The 12,759-nt window shown below is 43.0% G+C and overlaps 2 protein-coding genes across 2 annotated transcripts; one reads left to right on the forward strand and one right to left on the reverse strand.

Annotated features, from left to right (window-relative positions):
- Positions 1–7,872: 7,872 nt before the first annotated feature.
- On the reverse strand, positions 7,873–8,497 carry LOC133490752 (growth arrest and DNA damage-inducible protein GADD45 gamma-like). Its single transcript, XM_061801200.1, has 3 exons — positions 8,397–8,497; positions 8,100–8,307; positions 7,873–7,986 (listed from the first exon to the last, which is right to left on the reverse strand). Exons 1-3 carry the CDS (start codon positions 8,495–8,497, stop codon positions 7,873–7,875), a joined length of 423 nt encoding a protein of 140 aa, XP_061657184.1.
- Positions 8,498–11,436: 2,939 nt separating this feature from the next.
- gadd45gb.1 (growth arrest and DNA-damage-inducible, gamma b, tandem duplicate 1) lies at positions 11,437–12,736 on the forward strand. Its single transcript, XM_061801198.1, has 3 exons — positions 11,437–11,627; positions 11,720–11,927; positions 12,042–12,736. The coding sequence occupies exons 1-3, from the start codon at positions 11,485–11,487 to the stop codon at positions 12,153–12,155; spliced, it is 465 nt and encodes a 154-aa protein (XP_061657182.1). The 5' UTR covers positions 11,437–11,484; the 3' UTR covers positions 12,156–12,736.
- The last annotated feature ends 23 nt before the right edge of the window (positions 12,737–12,759 follow it).

Below are 12,759 nucleotides of genomic sequence, written 5' to 3' on the forward strand. Positions count from 1 at the left end.
TACCAGACAGGGTATAGCCCGACTATGACATCTTTACAAATATCTCTCATTCACAATTTTTTTTAAACAGTATAAATTGTCCATAATATAAATTGTACTGTAAGTCATATACATTCTAACTTGAACTAACTTTGGCTGCATGTGTATGCTGTCTAACTGGTAGTGGCTGGAATTTGCACATTGAATATACTTTCTTTAGTAATCAAATCCATCATTGACTAACGACATTCATTAATTCGAAATCACAAACACACACACGAGCGCGCACAAACGCACACACACACACAAATTAAATGCAGTCCATCAGGACCATCTGCCGCAGCTCTCTGCATTCAGAAAAGATTTTGGAGGAGGGTAACTTTCGCACTGAAGGGACACTTGAGAAGCACCATGTGGCTGCAGCACCAGACTTTAACAGCTTAGGATGAGGAAGAGGGCAGACAAGGTTGCTCAGTGAGAAATTACACAAGCATCTGTTTTAGCAAATGTTTTGACAGTTTTTACTATGAGAGGCAAAAACTGGACTTTCAACCCAGTACAGTGTTTCTCCAATATATTCATCATACCCCCTTCCCACAATAATGGCAATTTACAGCAATCGTTTTATATTATTATCATTATTTTACGATATATAGACAAGATTAAAAGTTGCGCATTTTCAGTGTAGTACCACATTGTGCCACACTGGGAAGGAATCAACTGAGATCCAGAAATAGTCAATGTTTCCGCTGAGCAGAAAAATGCATGCCGGTGAATATTATTGTGTGCGCTGCCTGCATGTGTTGCTGCTCCATGCGTTAAACTAGTAGTTGTTTTAAAATTTATAATTATATACCCATTCATCCATTTTCTTAGCCGCTTATCCTCACAAGGGTCACGGGGAGTGCTGGAGCCTATCCCAAGTATCAACGGGCAGGAGGCGGGGTACACCCTGTAGAGGTGGCCAGCCAGTCGCAGGGCACATCGAGACAAACAGCCGCACCCACAATCACATGGAGGGGGCAATTTAAAACAAAAGATAAGAAAAAGTTGTTACCTTCCCGGTTCATTAGGATCTTCAAAATGTCATAACTTTTTTGTTTCTCAACGGATTTTCATGAAATTTCAGTAATGATATCTGGTCTAAAACATTGCCATTTGCACTGATTTTCATTATAATTCCATACAAACCAAAAAATCTGGAAATTTTACCGATTGTGCAATGCGACCAACATTTTTGTGACCGTTAAAATACACAGTGCGATCAATCATATCACCTTCATATTTCACTTACGCATCGATAAGTACATCCATCCATCCATTTTCTGTGCCACTTATCCTCACAATGGTCGCAGGGAATGCTGGAGCCTATCCCACCAGAACATGCAAACTCCACACAGGCGGGTCCAGGATTGAACCCTGGACCTCAGAACTGTGAGGCCAATGCTTTACCAGCTGATCCACCATGCCACCAGTTTATAATTAGTCTATGCTAATTTACACTGGCCCATCTATGGCTCTTTCCATTGTATATAAGCATTAAGCTAAAAAGGACTTTGGTTACACAAATTATATGGATTGGTTGAATATTTTGCTGTTTAAATACATATTGTTGTTTAATAGATTTACAGTGAACTTCTACTGAGAGTGAATAATAAAAAGCTTGAAGCAAGTATTCTCTACCTCTTATTTGGAGAACTGTATGAATGAGTTTGAGAACAGCCAGTAAGATATATTTTAAATGTACCTTTTAAGTCATTTAAATGTGTTGAAATCATTTGGTAAGAGAACAACTATAGAAGGAAAATGATCAGCTCTTCCTATAATGCAACTTTTTACCTGTAGAACCTGCAATAAACGTGGGGGTTGCCTGTATTTTTGTTTTTTTATTTTCCCATCACATGACCTATCAGTGATATGGAGAAGCCCCTGCCGTTGTTACCCTTCACCCTCTTTTTCTTACGCTAATTCAAATGAAAAGCAGGTGGAGTAAGTGGTGGGTGGGTTGCCAGGGAGATTTAAAGTGCTGATTGCGTTTCAGCTGGTCCCGCTTTGTGTGTGACTGTTGGGCGTGGAGGCTACAGCAACTGTTGACTCTGCAATCGTTACACAATACTTGCCGGTCACTTTGACTTGAGAGTGTGAATTCAAAGTGACAAAAGACTACGAACATTGGCTGAATCGCAAAAACACAAGAGAAGAAAATCCGCGTGCCAAGTCCCAAATTTCACATTCATTATCCTGTACCTCTTAGTTGGGTGGAATTTATTGGATTTTATAATGAGAAGAGGATCAAGATTTGAAATGATGAAGCTGTACCTCTTGTGAAATTATTTGACCCCCTTGAACTTTTCAACCTTTAGTCACATTTCACGCTTCAAACATAAAGATATAAAATGATTTTTTTTGTCAAGAATCAACAACAAGTGGGACACAATTGTGAAGTGGAACAAAATTTATTGGATATTTTATACTTTTTCAACAAATAAAAAACTGAAAAGTGGGGCGTGCAGTAATTTTTGGCCCCTTCACTTTCAGCGCAGCAAACCCACTCCAGAAGTTCAATGAGGATCTCTGAATGATCCAATGTTGACTGATGATGATAAATAGAATCCACCTGTGTGTAATCAAGTCTCCGTATAATTGCACCTGCTCTGTGACGGTCTCAGGGTTCTGTTTCAAGAGCAGAGAGCATCATGAAGACCAAGGAACACACCAGGCAGGTCCGATATACTTTTGTGGAAAAGTTTAAAACCGGATTTGGATACAAAAACATTTCCCAAGCTTTAAACATCTCAAGGAGCACTGTGCAAGCAATCATGTTGAAATGGAAGGAGTATCAGACCACTGCAAATCTACCAAGACCTGGCCGTCCCTCTAAAGTTTCACCTTGAACAAGGAGAAGCCTGACTAGAGATGCAACCAAGAGGGCCATGATCACTCTGAATGAACTGCAGAGATCTACAGCTAAGGTGGGGGAGTCTGTCCATTGGACAACAATCAGTCGTACACTGCAAAAATCTGACCTTTATGGAAGAGTGACAAGAAGAAAGCCTTTTCTCAAAGATATCCATAAAAAGTTTCATTTAAAGTTTGCTACAAGCTACAAGTTTGGGAGACACACCAAACATGTGGAAGAAGGTGCTCTGATCAGATGAAACCAAAATCAAACTTTTTTGCCACAATGCAAAACGATATGTTCGGCGTAAAAGCAACACAGCTCATCACCCTGAACACACCATCCCCACTGTCAAACACGATGGTGGCAGCCTCATGGTTTGGACCTGCTTTTCTTCAGAAGGGACGGGGGAAGATAGTTCAAATTGATGGGAAGATGGATGGAGACAAATACAGGACCATTCTGGAAGAAAACCTGTTGGAATCTGAAAAAGAAGAGACTGGGACAGAGATAAATCTTCCAACAGGCCAATGATCCAAAACATAAAGCCAAATCTACAATTGAATGGTTCACAAACGTATCTAGGTGTTAGAATGGCCAAGTCAAAGTCCAGACCTGAAACCAATTGAGTATCTGCAGGCAGAGCTGAAGATTGCTGTTCACAAACGCTCTCCATCCAACGTCACTAAGCTCGAATGTTTTGCAAGGAAGAATGGGCAAGAATATCAGTCTCTCGATGTGCAAAACTGATAGAGACATACCTCAAGTGACTTGCTGCTGTAATTGCAGCAAAAGGTGGCGCTACAAAGTATTAATGCAAGGGCGCCAAATAATATTGCACTCCCCACTTTTCAGGTTTTTATTTGTTAAAAAAGTTTAAAATATCCAAAAAATGTCATTCCACTTCATGATTGTGTTCCACTTGTTGATTCTTGACAAAAATATATATATATCTTCATTTGAAGCCTGAAATGTGTCAAAAGGTTAAACTTCAAGCAGGCTCAATACTTTCACAAGGCACTGTATATACAACGTGTGTGTGTGTGTGTGTGTGGTGTGTGTGTGTGTGTGTGTGGTGTGTGTGTGTGTGTGTTTTTCAGCAGGAAAATCATTAAGATTGAACTCTTGTAAAATTAGGTAAACAAGTAAAGCACATTTCCATCATCAATGTTCTCAGCCGCTTATCCTCACAAGGGTCGCGGGGAGTTGTGGAGCCTATCCCAGCTGTCAACGGACAGGGCACAGAGACAAAGAGTCACACAACCACACCTAGGGGCAATTTAGCATCTTCAATTAATGCATGTTTTTGGGATGTGGGAGGAAACTGGAGTGCCCAGAGTAAACCCACGCAGGCGCAGGGAGAACATGCAAACTCCACACAGGCGGGTCTGGGGTTAAACTCAGGACCTCAAAACTGTGAGGCCAATGCTTTCCAGCTTAGCCACCATGCCCCTCAAAGGACATTTGTTACAAAAAAAAATATTCTGCCTTTAACATTCTTTTTCAGATTTTATTGATACTATCCATCCGTCTGTTTTCCATAATGTTTATCCTCACTAGGGTTGCAGGCATGCTGGAATCTATCCTAGCTATCTATGGGCAAGGGGCAGGGTACACCCTGAACTGAACACCAGCCAATCACAGGGCACATACAATCAAACCTGTTTGCGCATGCATTCACACCTACGGGCAAGTCCGAGTATTCAATCAACTTACCAAGCATGTTTTTGGAAGGTGAGAGGAAACCAGAGTACCTGTAGAAAACACAAGAAGGTACAACTCCACTAAGGCAGTGCTGGGATTTAAATCCCTGCCATTAGTACAATACACTCTCATAGCACAAATTCCAGAATGCACTGTACATTCCCACCTCACTATTTTGTTCCACTGTTGCCTTGGAAATATGATTTTTATACATGTCACCATATATATTTGGAATCAGATGTGTCTCAAGCTAATTTCCTAATTTCTACTACTTTATCTCGTGGGGTGTGCTTTAAGGGCAATGGACCTTTCCGACCTGTCAATCACTCATACAATCATAGCCAATCAGATAGCCACATTGTCTTAACCCCTGGCTGACACGCCCCTATCGCCATGTTGTCCCACAAGCAATGCTGGTTGTCAGTAGCTTGTGCTTAAAAAAGTTAATGTTACGAAGAAAATGGTCCTCAGATGCACTTGAGAAACATGCAATTCTGATGAAAGATATCCTGCCAGGTGACAAGGGTAATTTTCAAAGCCTAAAACACAGTTAACGGTGGATTAAGGCTCGCGGAAGATCGCACGAACAACTGAATGTGGACAGTATCTACAACCACAAGGCTGTATGTTTGAAGGTAAGTGACGGAGAAGTATCTTCTCTGAGTTTGATTGAATTATTATCAGTGCATTATACAATGCAGGAGAAAAACTTTCACTTTGTTAGTGTATCACTGACCTGCTGAATGAAGTGTGTCATGTTTTATGCTGAAGAGTCGGGTTAGTGATACGTAAATGCTCGATGTCATGCAAGAGAAATGTCTACAGTATTTGCCTATTTATATCACATCAGACTTTTAAGAGCACTGGGTTCGATTACGAGCCAAGTCAAATGAATACACCCATTCACTTATAAAGACTACAATTATATTACTTGTGATCTTTCCAAGTAAAAAGTACTCACCCTGCTTTACATGCTCAGTACGATTCCACTATTTTATCCTGTTGGGTTTCAATATGAAGTTTGTGAGGCATCAAACTTTTTTGCATCGATCACCAACATTTCGCTGTAACTCTGACATTTCGTCCTGCTCCGTCCAAAATCTTAATTCCGTGTACATATCCTTGTGTGAAATAGTTGAGACCTCTCTGTCGAACTCTCTTTGACAAGTCTGACGCATTTGAGAAAAAATATACCTCAATATTATCTGGAATACGCAATAGAGAATCGACTTCAAACGTGTTCTGTTCAATTGCCGTTTTGGAAGCATGTGGGACATGGCTGAGGGGGCGGAGTTTAAGATTGCCATTGGCAAGGTCCATTAGGGACTGGAAGACATGTGGGAAAGGACTGACTTGTAAAAGTCTATCTTTTTGTAGCATATGTTCAAATGAAGATTGCGCATTTTGATTATTCTTAGCCATGTCAATTAAGATCTGCATAATTGGGTTGATTTTTAACTGAATTATGACATAGAAACGTTGACTGATTAAGATGGCAATGGTGTATTCCAATGTTGACCAGAATCTGAATTACCTTTGTTTGCAAAGTAGGTAAAAAACACACTCAGAATTTGTCTCGGATATTGGAGCCGTTTGAGTACTGAAAAAGTCATTGCAATAAAAGGTTTTCAGTAATGTGGTTATGCCAGCACATTTCTTTTATTTTATCCATTTATTTTTTCACAATTCTGCAAAAAGATGCAGAGTCCTCTAGCAATTAGAACAGTTTGAAATTACTAATAGAACAATAGTCCAGTGCAGTGGCCACTGTGCAAGGGCTCCAAGACTTCAAGAAATGTATGCAGATCAAAGGGACTTGTAGTGCAATAATCTGGGACAATGTCAATTGTACAAATGGTGCAGATGCTATTCAATTACATAAGTGGCCAGAATTGTCCAACAACAGATAAGCAAATAGTGCAGAGTAGTGAGACTACTGCAGTGAGTGCACAGTAATTTAAAAGTGGCCCAACAGAAATGTGACATCAGGTTTTGTGGTTTCATATTTTACACTAAAAATGAATTGAGTATCACCTTAGATGAAGAAATTCACAATGTCACTGAAAAAACAAAAAAAAGGGACCAAAATAGAACAGCTGCATGGGTGTAAAATCCTGTATGATTACGCCTGTAGTGGTCAGTGAAACATGGTCGTGGTAGTCTGATGGTGTGGTGGTGCTTCTCCATTCAGGACCTGAACCAGAAGGAGAAAGTTTGGTCATCACTTGGTCATCACTTGCAATCATAAAATAGGCTCAACAATATGATTTGAGATATAAACCCTATGTGATTAATCTGTTGCTTAATATTATTTATTGATCATTTTATGAATTTATTGTTTTCAATGTCATAAATATCCTGACTTTGGGGATATTTCACTGTAATGTTTATTGACATTTTTGTGAGTCAAATCAATTAATTTTGCAGCAAAGTGCTTTTAATCTTGAGCAAAACAAACCACAAACAGACACTTCAAAGGAAGGAAGCTCAATGTGGCAAACGGGTCCGACAGGAACATAAGTATTTGCATTACATATTCAAAAATGGTCCATTGGCCACAGAGTCAGAAAAAAAAAACGAGAGATATGATGAAGTCAAATATTTTATTTTTTTTACAAATAACAATTCCTGATACATTTCTAAAATGGCCCTTTTTTCAAGCTTTTTGTATTTCATTGTTCTTTTTAAACACGTTTGCAGTTTAACTTGACCTTTTCCAGTCAATATGAGTTAATCTACTTAAAAGCTTATATTGTGACGTTGACTTTTTTTTCTCTGTTTTTTTCTTATTCGGTCGGATTCTAAAATGAAACCTTTAGAGAATTAAGACACTTCTGGAAAGTGGGAAAGATTTTCGCTGAGGTCAAGCATTGTGACATCACTCAGCCAAGAGGTCCTCTGTCCAAAGTCTCTTCTTCAGAAGTCCTCTTCCTTAGCACCGCTTCTTCTCCTGCTGCGCATGCTTCAACGAGCGACGTGTGCATGAGCTGTGAGAGCGCAGCTCACGCATGTTGCTTCTCCTTCCTCTCCAAACCTCATCCGCACAGAGAATGAGGGTCGATGATGCGTCGCTCTTGAGGCATACCTGACCTCATTCACATAAAGAATGAAAGTCATCTTGGCATGGGCCGGACCAAGAGGCGACGGTTCCACAGGGGCCCCTGGGGCTGGAGCCGTGCTGCCCGGATTGGGAATTCTCCTCAGGAGTATCCAAGGATGAGCAGAGACAGCCTCACCCTGTCTGTCAGAATGAGGGTTTCGAATATAAGAAGCTTCATCAAGATCCCGCATCAGCGCCCGGGGAGACTAATGTTGGGAACCCAGTCGTTCAGAAGCCGTCTCTCCTCGCAGAAATGGTGCAGCTTCTCCAGAGAAGGGTCCTCCCAAGCCCCGTCAGATGGGTTCTGTTCCAGCAGCGAGACCAGATGGAATTTAGACATATACACGGTCCACTCTCCTGTTTCACACAAATTTATTGGTCAGAATCCCAGAGGTAGATGAGCTGTACCCTACGTACCGTGATGAGGACACAGTGGGCATCTTCCAGATGCTCCGACTTGTCAACAACAATCTCAGCCAGATGCTGCATGTCGCTCACTCTGACGATATTGATGTCGTTGTCGAAGCAGAAGGACTGGATGAGCGTGAAGTGGATCTGCAGACCCACATCGCACTCGAAATCCTCGCCCACGGCCAGCACGCAGAAAGACGCACTGTCTGGATCTCTGGGAAAACACGGAGAAACTGCCTGGTTGGCTGCTGCAACTGATTTGCTTGGATGTGCAAAGACACATTAAGACTTATTTTTACTTACTCGGTCATGATTTTGGCACTCTCGTAGACTCCAACTGTGAGACGATCCTCGCTCTGCGCACTGAGCAAAGCTTCCTTCAGGGATTTTCCAGGAGACCACATGGTGAGGTTATATCTTACAGTTCAGTTGATGGTGAGCTGTTTGACTCCCCCATCTTTTATACTATCGTGCCGGCACACGCCTGCTGTCTGATTGGCTCTTTCAGGGTACAATGGATACGACAGGCCTGCTGCCCTGTGCCTGCCCACAGGGACGCGTGCCTTTAGAAGTCTTCCAAAGTCATCCTTTGAAAGGGAGGATCAGATGTAGAGACTTTCTGACCTTTGGATTATTTGGGATAATGAAACCACACAAGAGAAACACACTTCTGTCAAAGTTCTAATTAAAACCAACATGTTTAGATTGCGATTTGAACGTAATTCTGGACAATTCAGAATGACAGTATTTGAATTAGTTTGATTCCATACCATTGTATAAAATACATTTTGTCGATCTGCTCAGGAACCTAGTTCCAAGAGAAATATGTAACTAGAAATGATCAATTATTGGGTCATACTAAACTGTTATTGATTGTAGCCTACATGGACGTTTTAGGAACATTTTACCACAATGAACTGTCATACAGTGGGAGAAAACTTGATGTATAACTTTTTATGTATCTGTTTGTCAAAGCAATTATAATTGTGATAATAGTTAATTCAAAAAAACTGTTAATAGCAGATTTGTAATTGGTTTACACCAAAGATGGATAATGTGAAAAAAGGAGAAGTTGTGGAAAAATACAGTGTACACTCTTGCAACATTTTTCATTTTTAATGGTAACTGTTTGTGCTTGACAAAGACTCAATACAATGTCAATATATGTTGCAGTTGTTCTATAAAATCATAAACGAAACAAAAACGACTTGGTCTGCTCTGGCATGCTATTTTAGGGAACATAATTGCATCTTCTGGATGCGTCATGAATTAAAAGGCACGTCGAGTCTGAGTCAGACTTTTGCAAAAAGTTACATGCAACGACACGCGCCACTAGTTTGCATACGTAAAGAGAGACTTGACTGGAGGCGCGTGGCATCTGGAGCTATACATCCGAGTCTTATCTCTTCTGTCTGCATCCATCTCCATGACGACCGAGGGGCGCCATCTGTCCCCCAGGGGAAGGTGGGGCGGCGGGTTGGACAAAGGAAGTCGGCCAACACCTGCTGCGCTCAGGCAAGGCCGCACACGAGCCACTTTTGCATTTGTTCATGCATTCACCACAATGTGTGAAACCACAACAACAGATACGTAAATGTTTAGCGTCATTTGCCATTTTTTTTTAATGTGTGCAACCTCCTCAAAAACTTTTCGACACTCTCCAGTGGTGGTGGTGGTGTGTGTGTGTGTGTGTGTGTGTGTGTGTGTTGTGTGTGTGTGTGTGTGTGTGTGTGTGTGTGTTTTGGTTGTCCCAGCACGGATCAGCAGCTAACAGATCCCCAACTAACACCTGCCAGGGAGGCCTCCGTGAGGCAGATTTTACAGCTACAAAGGATCGCATCGATTTGCACGCGCCTGCCTCGTAGCCACGCCAGTGTAGGAATCCTCAGTTTCAAACAGATCCATGTGTGACAGAGCCTCTGTCACCTGGTAAATAATCCAATCTGCACCCGCAAAAACTGAAAGTTGCAAGTTTGCGAATAAACACTTTTTGTTATTGTTGTTGCTGGTGTTGATGGTGAAATGATGACCCGACAAGGGTTTGTGGTCGCACAAAACCCACTCAGCATTCTTTTCGTATGTTTGCAGCACACACTGCAAGTGATTTTATCATGTCCATGAGATAACACATTTAAGGGGAAAGTCTATTTTTTTTTTTGTGGGGGGGGGGGGGGGTCATTCAAATTGAATCAAAACTCAGACAGGGCACCTCACGCATTTCGGGACAAAAGATCGGTCGGGTTGACCTGGCTTGAAGAAAGAGGCGGGGGGTGTAGGGGGGGCTCATGGCGACACTTCTCCATCTGCCGTTTTGCCTTCAGTTGAACAATCGAGGGAATCAATCAGCAGCAGCAACGCGCCCGACGACTCAACTATTATTATGCACACATGATTTTAAAAAAGTAAAATTACGATAAATGCAGCAACAAATCAAAAGTCACCTTGGAGGAGTTAATGATATACTGTGCGAACAACGTGAATTGAACTACAAATTTTTAATCAATAAGTATGCAAAAAAAAAAAAAAAAAACGTTGGGTCGCACATGTCCAAAATGCAGAAAAGTTGCATTAAGAGTTCAAGTCCTTGGGGTCGCTACCAGAGTAATTAAATAAAAAGCAGACAAGGACGTTCGTGGACAGCTGATGATCACGTGGTGTGCGTGACTCCCTCACCTCCCCCCGCAGCAGCACGCACAAGGTTCTGGCACGCGCTGCTCATTTCCATTTGTATAGGAGCTGTGATAATAGAAGGCTTCTGCGCAACACAATGGGACTGTTTTATGGGGAGGCCGCCCCCCAGCACACAGATGGCATCGTCCACCTGCCCTTTCTCTGCGTGGACTGCTGAGGGTCGGAGAGGAGGGGCGGGGGCGGGGGGTTCCACACTTTCTCTATATGCTAGTACTAATATCAAAACAAACCTTAAAAGTGACACAAACACATCAAGTTTCATTTGCGCGTTTTAGGCAGGGTTGACGAATGACAGCAACATCGCTGTCTGTCGCTATAAGTTAAGCAAGTGGGTATAACTTCCACATGCTGCCGTTCACCAGTTTTGTCTTTCGCAACCTGATAAAAAGAAGCACCACGCTTTTGTTGTGTGCGTAAATAAGACTATTTTTAGGCCGCTGGATGCCAAATTGGGGGGGGGGGGGGTCGTGGCTCTATGACCTCCATCAATCTGCCACGAGCCAGAAGAGTGACAATAGCATTATCATACCAATACATGACGCGGCTGCAGCCAATCGGAGAGCAGCTCAGTGACAGCCCCGCACGAGCTGCTCTGCATAAAAGAGGGAAGCCTCCGCCGAGAGAGCAGCCCACTGCTTCTGCGGATCTACCGTACAGCCTTTCCGAGCTTCCTTTGCTTTTGAGGACTCTTCTCATCAACATGACTCTTGAGGAAGTTCTGAGCCAGAAATCCGGCGAACGAGCCGAGTGCACCAGCCAAGCACTGGAAGAGGTGCTTGTGGCCGCCATGGGCAACGACTCGCTCACCGTGGGAGTCTACGAGTGCGCAAAAGTTATGAACCTGTAAGTACTGGATTGAAGAGAACTGAGCTTTTGCAAATTTATGTCACTGATAGCTAACTGAACTTTTTTTCTCCCTGTGTGTGTTTTCCCAGTGATCCAGACAGTGTGTCTTTCTGCGTGCTGGCCGTAGACGAGAATTTCGAGTGGGATGTGGCTCTGCAGATCCACTTCACGCTTATCCAGTCCTTCTGCTTCGACAACGACATCAGTATCGTCAGAGTGAGCGACATGCAGCGTCTGGCTGAGATTGTCGCTGACAAGTCGGAGCATCTGGAAGATGCCCACTGTGTCCTCATCACGGTACGTAGAGTACAGCTCATCTCCCTGTGGCATTCTGGCCAATAAATTTGTGTGAAACGGGAGAGTGGACCGCGGACGTGACTAAATTCCATCTGGTCATCTCTGCTGGAACAGAACCCAACTGACGGGTCTTGGGAGGACCCTTCCCTGGAGAAGCTGCACCATTTCTGCGAGGAGAGACGGCTTCTGAATGACTGGGTTCCCGAGATCAGCCTACCCGCGCGCTGATGGGGGATCTCGGTGAACCTTCTCATGTTGGAAACCCTCATCCTGACGGACAGGGTGAGGCTGTCTCTGCTCATCCTTGGATACTCCCGAGGAGGATTCCCAATCCGGGCAGCACCGCGTGCACAGCACGGCACCACAGGGGCCCCCATGGAACCGTCGCCTCTTGGCCCGGCCCATGCCAAGATGACTTTCATTCTTTATGTGAATGAGGTCAGGTATGCCTTAAGAGCGACGCATCATCGACCCTCATTCTTTGTGCGGATGAGGTTTGGAGAGGAAGGAGAAGCGACGTGCGTGAGCTGCGCTCTCATGGCTCGTGCACATGTTGCTCGTTGAAGCATGCGCAGCAGGAGAAGAAGCGGTGCTAAGGAAGAGGACTTCTGAAGAAGAGACTTTGGACAGAGGACCTCTTGGCTGAGTGACGTCACAACACTTGACCTCAGCGAAAATCTTTCCCACTTTCCAGAAGTGTCTTAATTCTCTAAAGGTTTCACTTTAGAAGTTTAACAACGACAACAAAAGAAAAGATAAATATTCATTTTTAAACAAACATGCCTGTTCTCTAAAGGTTTCACTTTGGAATCCGGCTCAATTAAATTAATGC

Source organism: Syngnathoides biaculeatus, chromosome 17, assembly GCF_019802595.1.
Source record: "Syngnathoides biaculeatus isolate LvHL_M chromosome 17, ASM1980259v1, whole genome shotgun sequence".
Lineage (NCBI taxonomy): Eukaryota > Metazoa > Chordata > Actinopteri > Syngnathiformes > Syngnathidae > Syngnathoides > Syngnathoides biaculeatus.